The sequence below is a fragment of the Gallinula chloropus genome (genome assembly GCF_964237585.1).
Source record: "Gallinula chloropus genome assembly, chromosome: 23".
Lineage (NCBI taxonomy): Eukaryota > Metazoa > Chordata > Aves > Gruiformes > Rallidae > Gallinula > Gallinula chloropus.
Genome location: NC_140108.1, coordinates 8,771,231 through 8,787,696, shown reverse-complemented (window position 1 = coordinate 8,787,696; position 16,466 = coordinate 8,771,231). Strand labels below are relative to the sequence as shown.

Genomic DNA, 16,466 nt, shown 5'->3' with positions numbered 1-16,466 from the left:
GTGACCGGAAGCCGGCGCCGTCTCTATGGTGACGGCGGGGCGGGCGCGCCGGAAGCGGCGGCGCAGGGTGGGTGAGGGCGGCCCGTCCGCGGCCCTCGCCGGTCGCCGGTCCCCTGGGCGCCGCTGTCCGCCCCTCCGAGCCTCCGCCGGAGCCATGGAGCTGGGGCGGGCGGGCCTGGCCTGGGCCGCCGCCCTGCTGCTGGCGGCCCTGGGAGCGCAGGCTGTGGCGGGGGATTTCGACCCGTACCGCGTCCTGGGGGTCGGCCGGAGCTCCAGCCAGGCCGACATCAAGAAGGCCTACAAGCGGCTCGCCCGGGAATGGTACGTGCCTCCAGCCAGTCCCGGGCGCTGCTCCGGCCCCCGCAGCCCCAGCGGCGCGGCGGGGCGGGGCGGACACGGGGACGGGCACCCGTTCGTGTTGGCAGGGCTAGGCCGCCGGGCAGCAGGTAGTGCTGCTGGGGGCGGGGGGGCGGCGTGAGCCTCCTTACCCGGCTGGCTGTGCCGGAGGCTCAGCGGGAGCTCCCAGACCGCACCGGCTCCTCCTCACAGGCCGAGGATCCAGCGCGTGCCTTCTCGCGAGCGATCCGTCCTGTAAAACCCCCTTGGAGTCTGGCCACGGTGTGTGTGGGGGGAAAGTTATCCCGGACTCAGCTGGGAACATCTCCTCCACCAGCAGCCCCGGCTCGGTTTGATACGTTGATGCCTGAGGGTGACTCAACCCCCGTGCTGAAGGGAAGACGCCTCAGGGCCACAAATGTCAGATCAGCGGGGTACGTGCCGAGGAGCAAGCTCGAGGCATCGCCTCAGAAAACAACCTCGTGGAGCTTTTGGAGCCTGTAGTTTTGCCTGGGACATTCCCCAGGGCTGTCCCGGGAGCTGTGCTGTGGGAAGAACACAGTAGATATGTAGGGCAGCAGCTGAGGGATGTGTCACTGCACCAGGTATGAGGAGAAGCGCTCCCTCGTCCTGGGCTCAGGCTGTTGGCAATGGATCAGATGGAGGGACAGGTCTGCAGGCGCACAGCCCATGTCCCTGTGCTGCATTTTGGGATGGGGGAGGACAAGCTGGGCATAAAATCTCACGTTGGCCTCAGGGGATGCCATCACCCGCCCTAACTGTCCCCACCCCGCTGGCCTCTAAATGGAGGCTGACAGCTCACTGTGTCCCCCCCCTCCCCAGGGAACTGCTGACCCCCTTTTCCTCTGGTTCTGCCTTGTAGGCACCCTGACAAAAACAAGGACCCAGGAGCAGAAGACAAATTCATCCAGATCAGCAAGGCCTACGAGGTAACACACTCTTCGTGCTAAACTCGGGCTGTCAGTAGAAGTTAAGTCACCCTATTTTTGTGTATGTGCCTTTGTGCTCATTCCACAAATGTCCGCACAGGAAAGGCACTCCAGCCTGTGGAGACAGATACTGCTGACCAGAAGAGCTTCCTTTGCTTTCTTAACAGAGAGTTGCTGGACAACACCAGCCTGGCCTCTGCTGCAAATGTTTTGTTACCAGCCTGCCCTGCTTTCACTCAAAAGCCTTGAACAAGGGAAGAGTGGGTAGGCACCGAGCCCTGTGCAGCCAGGCAGGTGTCTTGTTCATGCCATGTGTCCATATAAGCATCCTTGAGGATGATGTAAGCAGCATTAATCACCACAGGCCTTAGTTGCTTCACATTATTCTTTGCATAAGTAGTTATTTGCACGCTGCTCCCACGTGGCGCTTGAAATTGGCTGCCCCAGTTTGCAGCGGCTGACCCGATACTTCCACAGCAGGCGAGCCCAGCCCACAGAAGTTAAGAGAGTCATCACCTCCCAGCTGAAAACCAGTTTCTCTGGGGGGGGCTGCCAGCTGCTTGGCAAAACTGTTGGCACTTTCTGATGCTCTGAGAAAACCCCCAACGTTCAAGCAGATGCTGCTGGCAAAAGCCACTCAGGGCGAGAGCGTTGGTGCTCAGGCGATGTGATGCTGGGGCTCGAGGAGCGATCGGTGGCAGAAGTGAGGACGGTGGTCTCAATTTACAGGGTTTTCTTTGAGCTTTGGCTTTTTGGAACCTTTTCCCCCCACAGTGAGCCTGGAGGAGATGCAATAGTTCCCTTTTCCAGAATATTCATTCCTCTGACACGCAGCAGAGGCCATGCATTCCCTTGTAGCCCATTCTTGTGCAGCTGCAGTTATTTACTCTGGGATTACTACAGGGCAGTTCCCCCTCATGATTTCAGGTGACCGTTTTTCTGTGATCTGCTTCCCAGATCCTCTCCAATGAAGAAAAGAGGGCAAACTTTGATCGCTACGGAGACACCGGGGAAAGCCAGGTCTACTCTCAGCACCAGCATCGCCAGTTCCACCACTTCCACGAAGGCTTTTATTTTGATGAGTCCTTCTTCCATTTCCCCTTCAATTCGGAGAAGCGCGACACCTCCGACGAGAAGTATTTGCTCCATTTTTCTCACTACATCAACGAAATCGTGCCAGACAGCTTCAAGAAACCTTACCTCATTAAAATAACCTCAGACTGGTGCTTCAGCTGCATCCACATCGAGCCCGTGTGGAAAGAAGTCGCTCAGGAATTGGAGGCACTGGGTAAGGATGGGGCCCTTGAGGCTGGGTGTGTGTCCCTTCCTTAGTGATGCTGCGCCATCGCTTCCGGATTTGGTGAGGGAAGGCTGAGTTTCATCCGTGGGTTTCCTCAGGGATTTATCCCAGTGCTTTCTTGAGTGTTGCTAACATCGTAATCCATGAAACTACATGTTAGAAACTTCACTTCTCCCCTTTCTCAGGGTTTCATCCAGCAAAACAAGGACCGCTCGTAGGCACTGTCAGCTAACGCTCACCCACGCAAAGACCTCTTGTTTCTATCACCTGATTTGGATTCAGACCTTTGGAACTGGAGCTGGCAGCACAGCACAAGCCATTCCAAGGTTACACCTAAAACCTCCCACTAAATAAAAAGGGTCCCTGGACCCCAAGATCGTGAGGGCGAGATGCTGTTTCTCCCACCTGCACAGCTGGGGCTCAGTCCAGCATTGCTGATCAGAAACAATGGCGTGGGCTGAGGGCCCATCACGCTGCCCTGAGTTCAGGCCACCAGCCCACTGCTCTTCCTCCTACCCTTGGGTGACCTTGATATGCAGAGATCCCCACAGAACAGATCCTCTGCCTTAGGGCTGCTACTGCCTGGTGCGGTTGTGAGACTTTGGCCAAATGCCTTGGGACGCCGAGGAGGTGTTTAGATCTCACGCCTCTGCCCCCAGCTTTCTTCTTTCCCCTGCAGATATCGTCTGCAGGCGCTTCCAGAGAAACACAAACCCACCAGACAGCAGGAGACAGAGGCACCATGGTTCTGGCTTACCGGGATTTTTCTCTTTGAGGTTTTAATGTAGCACATGAAATACCAGCGGAGAAATGACAGGAGGACAGCGTGTTCTCTCTCCCTCTCTCTCCCCCTAGACAAAGCTAGGAGTTTTAAATACAATCCTCAAGTATGGCAGGAGGAGGAAAGCCCAGAGTTAGGAGGGACTGTCCCTCAGATAACCCCGGAGCAGGGTGAGGGTCTTCAACCTCCATGTTTTGGGTTGTCAGTGATCTTTCATGCAAAGCCGCTCTCCTTGTGTTGTTTTCAGGAGTGGGAATCGGAGTGGTGCACGCTGGGTACGAAAGGCGGCTCGCCCATCACCTCGGTGCACACAGCACACCATCCCTGCTAGGGCTCATCAACGGGAAAATCACCTTCTTCCACAACGCTGTCGTTCGGGAGAGCCTGCGGCAGTTCGTGGAGAACCTTCTGCCAGGGAATCTCGTCGAAAAGGTGGGCTCCAGGAAGAGTTCATGTGCTGCTTCTTGTGTCAGCCTGGATATTTGTCTTTCCTTAGCTCTTCCGGTGGCAAATCTGTTTAGTTCAGCCCCTGAGCTGTCACAAAATCTGACTGTAATTACAGCCCCAAACACTGGAGCCAACAGAAGTGCTCACACAACGTGACTACTTAATGTTTTGCTGTGTAAAAGGGCTAATCCCACTACTACACAGTTACACCAGCAGCATTGGAGGCCTGCTGCTCTCCCAGTTGTAATTCCTGTGGCTGCCAGAGGTGTAGGAAAGCTATTCCTGGGGTAGGGATCTGTGCTTGCTGGATTTCACTTCCCTTCTCCCCTTTCTCACGGTTTCATCCAGCAAAACAAGGACCACTCGTAGGCGCTGTCAGCTAAATCTCACCCATGCAAAGACCCCTTGTTTCTATCACCTGATTTGGATTCAGACCTTTGGAACTGGAGCTGGCAGCACAAGCCATTCCAAAGTTACACCTAAAACCTCCCACTAAATAAAAACCCACCCATGTTTGGCCTTGCTCAGTTATTTCTGGCCGAAGCCTGAAGCACCCTTTCAGTCAGACCCCACAGCCCCCCACCTGCCTGTGCTCTGCCTGGAGTCTCATTCCCCTCAGCTCCTTTCCCTCAGGTCCTTCAGCAGGCCCTTCCCAACAGACTCCTGCCTCCCTGTCCTCTAGGTACTGGTGTTCTCACCCCAAACCCAGGGTGTGCTGTCCCTTTCCACAGCCAAAAGCAGCCATTTTGCCTCCCCCAGCCAGGTTGTACCTCAGAAACAGAGCCTGGGGCCCCTAAGCGAGCTGTGATCTCCCTTATATCTTCTTCCTTTAGGACAAAGAGGTACCACAGCTGAAACAGAGCAGGCTTGGTGGAGCTCACAGGTGCCTGCTAACCCTTGGCTTCCCTCTATACATAAAGTGTTCGACCCCAGTGAACAGTCAGGAGAAGGAAAGTGGCATCAGTTTTGACCTGGAACAGCATCAGCTGAGCGGGGCGAGAGCAGAGAGGGTTGGTGGCAGTGGAGATCAATGGTTTTAATTGATTTCCCTATCAAAAGAGCCTGGATCAGGCATACCAGTTGGAAAGACGAACCCACAGGCTGCTTTCCGTAACGCCCAGACAGATTTTCCACCAGGAGTACTGTATCCAGTTCTGGGGTTCCCAGCTTAAGGAGGACATGGAACTGTTGAAGCAGGTCCAGAGGAGGCCACGAAGTGATCTGAGGGCTGGAGCACTTCTCCTGCGAAGCCAGGCTGAGAGAGTTGGGCTTGTTCAGCCTGGAGAAGAGAAGGGTCCAGGGAGATCTTATAGCACCTTCCAAACCCTGAAGGGGCTACAGGAAAGCTGGGGAGGGACTTTTTAGAAGGGCCTGGAGTGACAGGATGAGGGGGAATGGTTTTAAATTGGAAGGGGGGAGATTTAGATTGGATATTAGGAAGAAATTCTACACTCTGAAGGTGGTAAGGCCCTGGCATAAGGTGCCTGGGAGGTGGTGGATGCTCCCTCCCTGGAGGTGTTCAAGGTTGGATGGGGCCTTGAGCAGCCTGGGCTGGTGAGAGGTGTCCCTGCCCACAGCAGGGTGGTGGGACTGGATGGTCTTTGAGGTCCCTTCCAACCAAGACCCGTCTGGGATTCTGTGATTCCAGACTGTTCTTATCCAGACACCTGATCACAGAGCACTGTGTGTGTCTTAACAGCTCCCGGGTTCAACTAACGCCCCGATTCTATTTCAAGATTACAGATAAAAACTACGTCCACTTTCTGTCCAACTGGAAGAAGGAAAACAAGCCCCACGTCCTTCTGTTCGATCATATGCCAGTCGTGCCGTTATTATACAAGGTGAGGCCATTTCCACCGATGCATTGTTGACTTGATAATAAATCCAGCAGTTCTGAAAGTAAGTGGGATATTGCCACAAGCAGAGGTGGACCGATGCCTCTAGATACCATTGACCGGCCCTAGGACAGCAAGTTGGTTCCCTTGGTTGAACCATGGCCAGATGACCAGCTTCGCTAGGAGGCTGTTGCTCTGTCCCATCATGGATGTGCCTTTCGTGGATGTGAAGGTGCAGGCGGGTTTTGGAGTGAGCAGTGACACAGGCATGTACTGACCTTTATCAGTAATGAGAGATTTTTTGTGGCATATCTTAATTTGGGTTAGTGGGTAGCCTGTTTCCTAAGAAACCCCTGCTGCCCTGCAAAGTCTCAGCTGGTACAATAAAGCTGTGGCTCCGCAGAGGGTCCCCAGAAAGTGACTAAGGGAAGGCAAACTGCAGGTCAGCAAGGGAGAGGAAGGGCTTTTAGCTCTTGCAGGAGGAGTTTTGCAAAACTGGGGGAGAAAATGTTGTTTGCTCTCCAATGCAAACCCACACCGGTGCTTTCTTCCCATCCAGCTGACTGCCTTTGCATACCGTGACTACTTGTCCTTTGGCTATGTGTACGTCGGCCTCCGAGGCACTGAAGAGCTGTCCAGTCAGTACAACATCAACGTGTACACTCCCACCATGATGATCTTCAAGGAGCACATCGACAGGCCCGCAGACGTGGTGCAGGTATCGCTCAGGCATCTTCTGAGAGTTGCTGTGATACGGGTGCTGAGGTTTCCTGCCCACGCTTGTGGGCGGAGGTTGGTCAGTGGGGTTTCAGAGCAGTGAGTGGTGGTTCTCAGCAGAACCTTGGGCTCTGTTGGGAGGGAGGATACTGGGCAGGCTGCAGCTGTGGTATCTGAGCCTTGGAGGAGGGTTGTTGTAGGTGTCCTCTCAGTCTCGTGGCCTCAAAATGTCTTGGGTTGTTTCGGTGAGGATCATGATGGCCGGCAGTCTTCCCCAGGCTTTGGACAATGTTCCAACAGCTTGTCTCTCCTCATCCTCCTTGGTTCTGACATCTGCTTTCTTTGTCCTTGCCAGGCACGAGATATGAAGAAGCAGCTCATCGATGATTTCCTTTCCCAGAACAAGTTCCTCGTTGTGGCCAGACTCACCAACCAGAGGCTGTTCCAGGAGCTGTGTCCAGTGAAGAAGTCTCACCGTCAGCGAAAGTAAGGGTCCGAGGGTGACACAGGGTGACACATCCCCTGGTTTTGATGCCCAAGGCTCTGAGGCTGCTCCTAAAGTCACCTTGTGTTTGATTCTGAGGGATAAGGGAAATGACCACATTGGATTGTGCTGTGTGTCTGTGCTGTTTGATAGGCTTCCAGCCTGGTGGAAAGGGGAACGGTTGTTTCCCCTCACGTCCAGAACAGCTCTTAATCCCCTGTCTCCTTGTGTTCCCCAGGCACTGTGTGGTCTTACTTACTGGAGAAGGCGAGAAGTTTGCTGAGGCTTATGAGGCATTTCTGACATTTGCTGTGGCCAACACAAGAGACACGCTGAAGTTTGTGCACATCCATAACGATCGGCAACCAGAGTTTGCAGATGCCTTGCTGCTGGATGAGGAGAAGTATCGGGGAAAATCAGCTGTGAGGCTTTTCTGGTTTTCCTATTTTTCCCTCCCCTCTTTCTGCCTGTCATTCTCATTCACCCCACTTAATGCAGGGTGCCAGACCTCCATCTGACACGAGTTCCAGGCAGTGATCTGAAGCAGATCGTGTCTGGTATAGGGTACCTTCCTCTCTTACATCTGCCATGTTATTGTGTCATCCAGGTGGTCATTTTGGAGAGGCGCAACAACGCAGGGAAGATCTCCTACAAAACCTTGGAGGAGGCCTGGAAAGGCAGCAAAGAGGACAACTTCATCCTCCTGGATCTTCTGGACCAGCTGAGGACTGACCCTGGTCTTCTCTCTTTGGAGACTGTCCTGGCAGACCTGAACGACGAACTGGCTCCTGTAAGTGCCCAGCCTTTCCCTTTTGCGTGGTTCTGTTACCATCCTTCACAGGCATTAGCTCTACTTTTAAACACCAAGGCAAGACTCTTAGAGGTTTCCTTGCTCTGGAAGGAAGCTTGTGGTGTGCTCCCAAGCCAATTCAGCCCCGGGGTTCTATTTAAGCCAGGGGGAATCCTGTCAGGGCCCTGGAGAGCAGTGTTGTCATTTTCTTTCTTTGTTCTTTTTAACCAGATGTTCCTTATCCGATGGCTCTACTCCACGCTGGACTATATCTCAGACTGCTGGGACAGTTTGTTTCACAGTAACTGGTATGCATTGGGTGTTCATGAGGCTCCATGGGGAGCAGGGGTGCTGTTACCTTGTTCAGGTGCATAGTAGAACCAGGTTCTTACCGGGAACATACCAAAACACATAGGTGCCTGTATTCTCTCATGATGTAGAGTGGTGGCATCTGGCCTTGGGGCCGAGTGTGGACATTGCACTCCTGAAAACACAGATTGATCATTGGTTGTAACCACTTCCCTGCAGTCTTACTTAAAGCAGATCCACATTTGGCCTCCTCCTTTTGGGAGGAGAAAATCTTAATTGTCTTAAGAGCCCAGGCAATGAGTCGAGTTTCTGGGCAAACTCTGTGGTATTGCTTGAGGTAGATGGGAACAGAAATTCCATCAGAAACTGTACAAGTCCTGGGCCTGATTACTCTCTGCAAATCTCCTCCTCAGGCGAGAAATGATGCCGCTGCTGTCCTTGCTCTTCTCTGTGCTCTTCATTCTCTTTGGCACCGTTATTGTTCAGGCTTTCAGGTGAGTGCCTGCCAAAACGTCCCAGGGGATGTGTCAGCCCTGCCGATAGCACCACAATCCAATCTGGGGCTGTAACCCCACACGAGATAATGTTCCTTTGCAGTGATTCCAGCGATGCGAGGGACTCTCCTCCCTCAGAGAAGGAAGAAACTGCCACAAAGGCCGAGAAGAACGACTCGAGTTTTGGCAAAGAGAGTAACAGGTTCCCCCTCTTAATTGCTCCAGAAATGGTTTCCACTGAAGCACTGCTTGGGGAGTGTCTGCCCAGTGAGAGTGTGTGGAGAGTGTTCAGCAGGCAGTGGGGAAGTGCTGGAGTTGTGTGGACAGGGGTGAATCGGAGCAGTGGTTAGTGGGGACCTGGGCCAGAAGGACAGGGGGCTGCAAACTGAATTATTATTAAGCAATTCCTGATGACTTTGCCCCAGGCAACATCCTCAGGGGAGAGGCAGAGGTCTGAGTGACTAGGTGAGGAAGATGCAAGGCCGGCTGTTACACGGATTAAACTGGCTTTAGCTATGGGGTGCAGGGACGGATCAGCGTAAAGGATGAGGGAAAGATGAGCGCGCAGTTTCTCTCCATCCTCAGTCGCTCCTGGCCCTTTGTTCCCCTTTCACTCAGTCACTGTTTCCTTATAGCAGGATTCCCAAAAGGGGCTTCGTTGAGGTGACCGAGCTAACAGACATCAACTATAACAGCAACTTAGTACGCCTGAGGCCGGGTCACATAAATGTGGTCTTGATCCTGTCCAACTCAACCAAAACCGTCCTCCTCCAGAAGTTCGCCCTGGAAGTCTACACATTCACAGGGTAGGCTGGGACCCTCTCCTGGGCTTCCATTATGCTTTAACATGAGAAGTGAGGAGCGGTGTTGGCTCGATTGCCAGGAGGGAATGTTTCTGGCCAGCAAAGCAGCCTCTACATGCAGCGAGCCACCAAAAACCAAGGGGCCTTTCCTAGCTGTACCTGGTGAAGGTGGCCAGACAGGCCTGGCGCTGCTGCGCTTCAGCCGTAGCTGCCTTTCAACGAACAGAGAGCACAACAGTGCTGCTGAGCACTAGGTATTTGTCACTTGAGCCCAACTGGGTTAGAAAAGGAGCTGTGGCACCACAGCTCTGCGCCTGCCCTTGTTTACAAGCGTTTACCTGTCTGGTAGAAATCCAGCCCGAGGCAGGAGACATGCTAATCCTGATTCTCCTCTGCTCATCCCACAGGAGCAGCTCCCTTCATTTCTCCTTCCTCAGCCTGGACAAGCACCGAGAATGGCTGGAGTACCTGTTAGAGTTCGCGCAGGATGTGGCCCCCATCCCTAACCAGTATGACAAGCATTTCCTCGAGCGCGACTACACGGGCTACGTCCTGGCTCTGAACGGCCACAAGAAATACTTCTGCCTCTTCAAGCCTCACAGATCGGGCGATGATGGGGGGACGAGTGAGGACTACGATTCCTCCCTACACACAGAAGCCAGAGGGAAAGCCTCCTGCAGCCCGGGATCTAGATCCATTAAAAACAAATTACACAAATTGTCCTTTTGGATGGAACGCCTCCTGGAGGGTTCCTTACAGAGGTTCTATATTCCCTCGTGGCCCGCGCTAGACTGAGGGGTTTTAAAGGGATTCTAACAGACAAACTTTTTATGAAGATGACAAGGGACAGCTCTTCCCAGGAACACACAAACGTGATGAATGGACCTTAGGTTTTAGATTAACTCTTCCCTAGGGCTGGTGACTAGAAAATACCTCCCCCCATCTGGAGCCCAGGAGCGCAGCCAAGCGCCCCTAAACCCACTCTGTTTGGAGAGTCCATCCTTGCATTCGGATGCTGTACTACCGAAGAGCCAAGAAGTCTGTTTTTCCCTTCTTGTCCTGCCGCATCCGCTTCCTGCCTTGTCCCCTGTCCTTCTCTCTCTCCTTTTACGCCGGTTTGAAGAAAAACAAAAACACCAACCAACCAACCCCGTGACTTCTCTGCCGCAGTGACTCAGTCCAGACCAAACGCGGCCGGTGACACAGGTCAGGTCATGGTTCTCTCTCCCCTTCCCTTTGTGCTTAGCCTGTGGTGCATGGTGTAACACTGGCAAGACCCTGCAGAACCCCACCCAGGCCCTGCCCTTCTGAAAGGCCTCCTCCCACCAGGCAGTCGGACTTAAATCAGCTTTCCCTGTGGTAAGTGATCTAGAGTATGGTCGGGAGCATCTCCCTCATAGCAAATCTGTAGCTGGGACTCGCCTGTGGCGCGGGATAGCAGGCGATCTGCATGTTTCATGCTCCTCTCATAGTTCCACGTGCAGCTTCCTTGGCTAAACTGCAGCCAGGGAGGGAAGGGGGTTTTTGCACGGCCGTAAATCCTGTAAAGGTGTTGAGCCCTTTAAATGTCACATTGATTTTTTTCAGATGCCTTTCTGCTTCTGTCGATTTTAGACAATGTATCCTAGAGCCATAACTGTGTCCTCAGATTGTAGGTGTGAGCTGCTACGAGCCAGTAGATGTGTAACACAAACTCTAGCTGCTAGGGAACCAGTCTGGGCTCCTTTCAAACACCCTTAGGTCTGTAGTACAAAGCAACCTTTCTTTGTATCAAGGAACCTATTTCTTCGATGATTGTATTCTTGAAACGTTGCCCCTGAAGTGCTGTATCACCAGACTGTCGCTTACGTGTCAAACTCCCCTTGGTTTAGGCCTGGGTTCAAGGTGCTTGGGTTCAGCTTCTCACCACAACCCCTTTTGTTTCACAACTCACAGGCTGCTGCCCCAGGTTGGTGTTGGTTTGGGGTGATTTTTTGGGGGGGGTTTCTGAGCTCAGGGTGGGCTCTGTGTGAAGCCAGAACGGGTGTCAGGTGTGGGGTTTGGTTTACATGTTGCTCTAGCTGTGCTCCAGCAGCTGCTTTCGGCACTGCGGCGGGCACGGGTGCTGCTTGGGAAGGCGATCAGGCAGAAAGCAAAGCAGCAGGGTTTCTTTTCATGGCCAGGACTGAAATCCTTGGGGGGGGGGGGCGGGTGTTCTTCCCCAGGCAAACACCATTGCCCGGGCTGGGACTTGTGCCTCTGCACTGCCCCAATCCCTTGTGGTACGGAGCTGCTGTTGGCTACAGCGCTGCCAAAGCACAGGGTTGTCTTTGCCGCAGGGCTCCAAACCTGACCCTACGTAGAGCACTTGGTCAAGCACATGGTGCTAATTAAAAGCTCACCCAGCCCTTGCCACCTTCGTTACCATCCTAGCAGAGCAGCCAGTTAGGCGTAACTATGCTGGTCTCTAAGCAAGCTGATGCTCCCAGATAAAATCTGGGAACATTGAAGTCATTTCACTGCCTACACGACCTAGCTGCACACCCATGGCCTGTGGCATTCCTCCCCTCCCCAGGAGCAGAGCAGCGTGTTCCCACCGCCACAGGCACCTCCAACACCATCGGTAATGGTAGTTCCAAATAAAGGCTACGATGCTACTAACTGACCTTACGTGAGGTTACTTAACACTCTGAATTTGTGCTGCTGCACAAACGAGGCACTAAAGTAGAGGGAAGGAAGGAAGGAGGGGAGGAAGGAAGGAAAGCAAGGTCTTCGCCCTGCCAGAGAGCTTGGAGATGCACATGTACTGCTGAGACAGAGTGGGAAGGCCAGCTTCATTTTCCCTTGGCTGGAGCAATTGCTGTGGCACTCCCGTGCCTTTCCCACAGCTTGTTGTGCAGGTCATGGCTGGAATTAAGGCTGCAGCCTGGTGGATGTCTCCACATAACTCTCTAAGTGTTGGCAAGAGCAAAACAGGAATACTCTCTGGCGCTCTGCTGTCTCTTCAGCTAGCCAGAAACCAGGAGAAACCCCTTGACATGTGAATAAGAGTGCCTAGGGGAATTCAGCCCTGCCCAAGTAAGAAGGTAAGGCCTGGTGGCCTTCAAACCACCGCTCACATGCTGCACACCTGCTGGGATCCTGTTGTCATTTTCTTTTTAGAGTGGGTAACCTCCCTTTTGAGCTGCAGTTCCACTTAAGGAGGGTAGGGTGGCTGGGGCTGGCTGAGAGCACGCCGCTGGTCAGCCATAACTCTGCCCCTTCAAGGGCAGCTTTTAACCAGCTCAGGTTAACTCAGCTCGTGTCGCTTCTTTCGTGGGCCAAACCATTCTAAGCCCCTGGTTGCATTAGCTTTAGGAACTCAGGAGCACTGGGCACTTGCTTTCTTGTAGAGGAGTACGGTCAGAAGCTGCTTACGCCCAAGATCTGACCGTCTTCTCCCAGCAGCCCTAAAGCCATCACCCCCTCACCCCCCCCAATAATTTCCTAGCCCATATTGTAATGTATCACCAGCAAAACCCACTCGCCATTTGGTTCTGCGCACGGTGGTTCGTAATCCAAAGATTGAGGAAATTCAGTCCCAGCTCACCATTCCAGTGGAACCCGAGCAATCACAGACCACTTGGAAGCCGAAGCAAAGGGATACAGGCCCCCCCCTTGTACCGAAACTCCTCTGCTGTTCCCCAAAAACCTGCCAGGAACTGGTACCCTAATGCAGCCTGAGAAGTAGGACTGAAAACTAGGTACATATTTTGCACTTTTGATACTGGGGCGGGGGGGGGATTAACTTATTTGGCAAACTTGTCTTTTTTTATTTTTATTTGGGGTTTTTTTGTTGGGTTGGTTTTGGTTTGTTTGGGTTTTTTTTTTGTATCTGTGACCAGGCACTGATGTCATTTGGGTTAAGACGATGACAGATTCGCAACCAAAATAAACTATTTTAACGTGTGACGAGGTGGCTCCGTGTTTCCATAGACCCAACGTTGCCTCTGTGTCAGCTCAGCAATTCCAGGAGCGATTAAACCACTCCTGCCCTGGGGGAAGCCAGGTTATCCCCAGCAGGGGTAACAAAGAACCCCAGGCCACCTTCGGCTCCCCTCCCTTTACATTCATTTTCCTGCTGTTGCCTCTTAATGGGAGAAACCTTTTACCAGTGAGAATTTTGCTGTGAGCCCAGTGAGTAATTCCAGCTGGGAAAGCAGAGGTGAAATGCCATTAGCCTCGTTTTTTTCCTTTCCCTGGCAAGCTCCAAAGCTACAGCCACTGGTTAAATGGGCTCTTCAAACCCATCTGCCCTACAGTTTATCAGCTTAGAAATTACCTCTTCTAGTGGTAAATGGCCTTTATTCCTTACTGCAAAGCCCATGTTCCCTGCAGCCGGTGAAAGGGAACGGGATGTGGAAAGCCCAGGCGCAGGTCAGAGCTGTCCTCAATTTGTCTTTACCCCAGGGAGAATGCACAGCATCTCAAAGAGCAGGTTTGCCCCCAGAAGTGCTGTGTTACCTGAGACAAGACAAAAAAGGGGGGAAAAAACACCCCCAAAACCATGAATGCCCAACTCCTGCTTTCCTGCAGGGCTGTCAGCCACCTCTGCCAGACACACATCTTGCTCTCGATTATCGACAGACTCACCAGAGACATCGTACATCGGTGCAACTTCTACAAGGTCGCATCCCACAATGTTCAGGCCTTTGCAGCCACGGATAATCTCCAAAGCCTGGGAAAAAACGAAACAGATTTGGGATCAAGAACCACATCTGACCTAGCAGACTGGGCCCGGCTCTGCCTTTCCCACATGCAGCTAAGGAAACCCAACCTACAGGGACCAAATTGCATCAACTCAACCCTTCCTTTCCTCCTCTCCCCGGTCTCCCTAACCCTTTGCTTTGCTGCGCTGGTGGCACGATGGCATTAAACCTCCCCCCTTTCTCCTGTACCCCCTCACCTGTGCAGGCGTGAGCCCGGCTATCTCCGGTGTCCCAGTGCCCGGGGCATATGCAGGGTCTAGTCCATCGATATCGAAGCTGAGGTACACAGGCTTGTCCCCCATCTGCTGCCTCACCTCACCCATCAGTGGCACCAGGGACTTGCTCCAGCACTCTTCAGCTGGGACCACCCGGAAACCCTGCCGGGATAAATTCAGATTCATGGGATTGTAGGAGTGGGAAGGGACCTCCAGGGCTTATCGGGTCCAACCCCCCCGCCAAAGCAGGGTCCCTAGGACAGGGCACACAGGTCGGTGTCCAGACGGGGCTGGAATCTCTCCAGAGGAGGAGAGTCCACACCCCCTGGGCAGCCTGTCCCAGGGCTCCCTCACCCTCACTGTGAATTTCTTCCACACATGGGTGCGGAACTTCCTGTGCTCCAACTTGAGGCCATCGGCCCTTGTCCTGTCCCCACAGACACTGAGAAGAGGCTGGCCATTTCCCCGTCCCACACTTCAGATATTGATACCCATTGATCAGATCCCCTCTCAGTCTTCTTTTCTCAAGGCTGAACAGCCCCAGCTCACTCAGCCTTTCCTCATAAAGGAGGTACCCCCCAAGGTACCCATCTGCCACGCCACAGATGTGTACCTTGAGGCACCCTCCAGATTGTTATTCTCCATTAGCCAACAGTTCAGGGCACCAGGACGGCTCACCCTGTGAGCCCAGCCACTAGCGCAGCACTATGTGCAAATGAGCCGTTTCTTTTTCTGCTGAAGCTCAGGCAATATTAATGAGATGGGAACAGTAATGGAAGGGAGTGAAAGCAGCGCTCTGCGAGCGCCTGCGGCTGAGCTGACCTGATCCCGGCAGTACTTGTAAGGATCGGGATCATAGGAGGAGCCTCGGATGCCAATCTGGACCACGCGGCCGCAGTCCAGCAGCCCTTCCTCCACGCAGCGCCGGAACGGGGTCCCGTGGTAGATCTTCTCCCCCAGGGCCGTGTCTCCAGTGTCGGTGTGAGCGTCCACGTGAACCAGCCCCACGGGACCATGCCTAGTTGAGACAGGGTGGGCGCATTAGCCCCCACCCCCTGCACGATGGCCTTGCCTACACCATGTAGCGCACACCAGGAGCCTTCCCAAGGCTCCTTCCCAGGTCCTTATTCTATACATCCAGGTCAGACACTTACTTTTCTGCCACAGCCTGCAGGATGGGGTACGTTATGGTGTGATCTCCACCTGCAACAGGACAGGGACAAGCATGTAACACACTGCTTGGCGCTTGTTATATTTGCCTCCGGGTGATTTTCCCCCGCAAAACCCCTCACATCAGCCCTGTGCTTGTTTGTACAACCCAGGGTTTCATTCCCCTGGGGGGACAGTCATCACTCACCTTCCACCCATTCAGACTGAAGGAGGGCAGGAGGAGAGGGATGTGGAGGAGCTGGGACACGGCAGGGATACACACAGTCCTTACCCAAGGTGAGAGGCACACAGCTGGAGGCCACGATCTTCTGGTAGGACTCTCGGATGAGGTGGCAGCTGTGGGGCAGGTTGTAGAGGTTCACGTTCACGTCCCCGATGTCAGCCACTCGCAGGGAGTCAAAAGGCGCTGCCCCGGTGCTGGCGTTGTACCTCCTCACCATCACCGACTCAGCACGGATCTGGCGCGGGCCGAACCTGGGGGCAGAGCACGGCTGGGAAAAGCTGCTGGGCAGAGGCCGCGATGCCGGCACCGCACACCCAGCGCTCCTCCCGCGGGACGAGACAGACAGAGCACCAGCTTCCCCACCACCACAGCTAGCCCTTACCTGGCTCCTGGCCGGTTGGACGTGCCCGTGTCTATAGGGATGCCGATGAAAGCTGCGTCCAGCCCCTCCACTGAGGCCTGAATGGGCAGTTTCATCATGGAGCAGACCCCCACGGGCCGGGCTACAAGCTGAGCACTGGGGGGCACGTTGAACTGTGAGCCCCAGCGGCAAGGGGGCCCATGTCCCGGGGCCAGGGGCCAGAGGAGCCCTGCAGCACCACTGGAGGTGGCCACCGTAGCAGTCACAGCCAGCTTGCGAGCATGGAGCCCAGCTTCCTGGGGCAGCAGCCAGCTGCAGCCAACCCACAGCAGGCACCTCATCCTGTCCCAAGCGCTCCCAACCCCTGTACCCCACGGAGCAGAGCAAGACACACCACCAAGGCTGTCCTGCCTTGGTGGGAGTGCTGCAGCCAGGCAGAGCGCCAGCTGCCTCTGCCATCCCTCCCTCCGCCCTCCCCAGGGTTCAAAGTGCAGCTGGCTGGATGCCCTGCTGCTCTGGGGAAG

The 16,466-nt window shown here is 54.1% G+C and overlaps 2 protein-coding genes across 2 annotated transcripts; one reads left to right on the top strand and one right to left on the bottom strand.

The window, feature by feature from the left end:
* Positions 1-154: 154 nt before the first annotated feature.
* Positions 155-10,813, top strand: DNAJC16 (DnaJ heat shock protein family (Hsp40) member C16; the record flags this gene model as incomplete). Its single annotated transcript, XM_084274462.1, has 14 exons — positions 155-321; positions 1,220-1,286; positions 2,244-2,574; positions 3,615-3,799; positions 5,551-5,655; positions 6,209-6,367; positions 6,722-6,852; positions 7,089-7,272; positions 7,458-7,640; positions 7,872-7,948; positions 8,363-8,443; positions 8,547-8,645; positions 9,079-9,249; positions 9,654-10,813. The coding sequence occupies 14 exons, from the start codon at positions 155-157 to the stop codon at positions 10,039-10,041; spliced, it is 2,328 nt and encodes a 775-aa protein (XP_084130588.1). The 3' UTR covers positions 10,042-10,813.
* A 2,736-nt stretch (positions 10,814-13,549) lies between these two features.
* AGMAT (agmatinase (putative)) lies at positions 13,550-16,327 on the bottom strand. Its single transcript, XM_084274558.1, has 7 exons — positions 15,964-16,327; positions 15,630-15,832; positions 15,343-15,391; positions 15,011-15,206; positions 14,171-14,350; positions 13,858-13,942; positions 13,550-13,728 (listed from the first exon to the last, which is right to left on the bottom strand). The coding sequence occupies exons 1-7, from the start codon at positions 16,281-16,283 to the stop codon at positions 13,655-13,657; spliced, it is 1,107 nt and encodes a 368-aa protein (XP_084130684.1). The 5' UTR covers positions 16,284-16,327; the 3' UTR covers positions 13,550-13,654.
* Between the last annotated feature and the right edge of the window lie 139 nt (positions 16,328-16,466).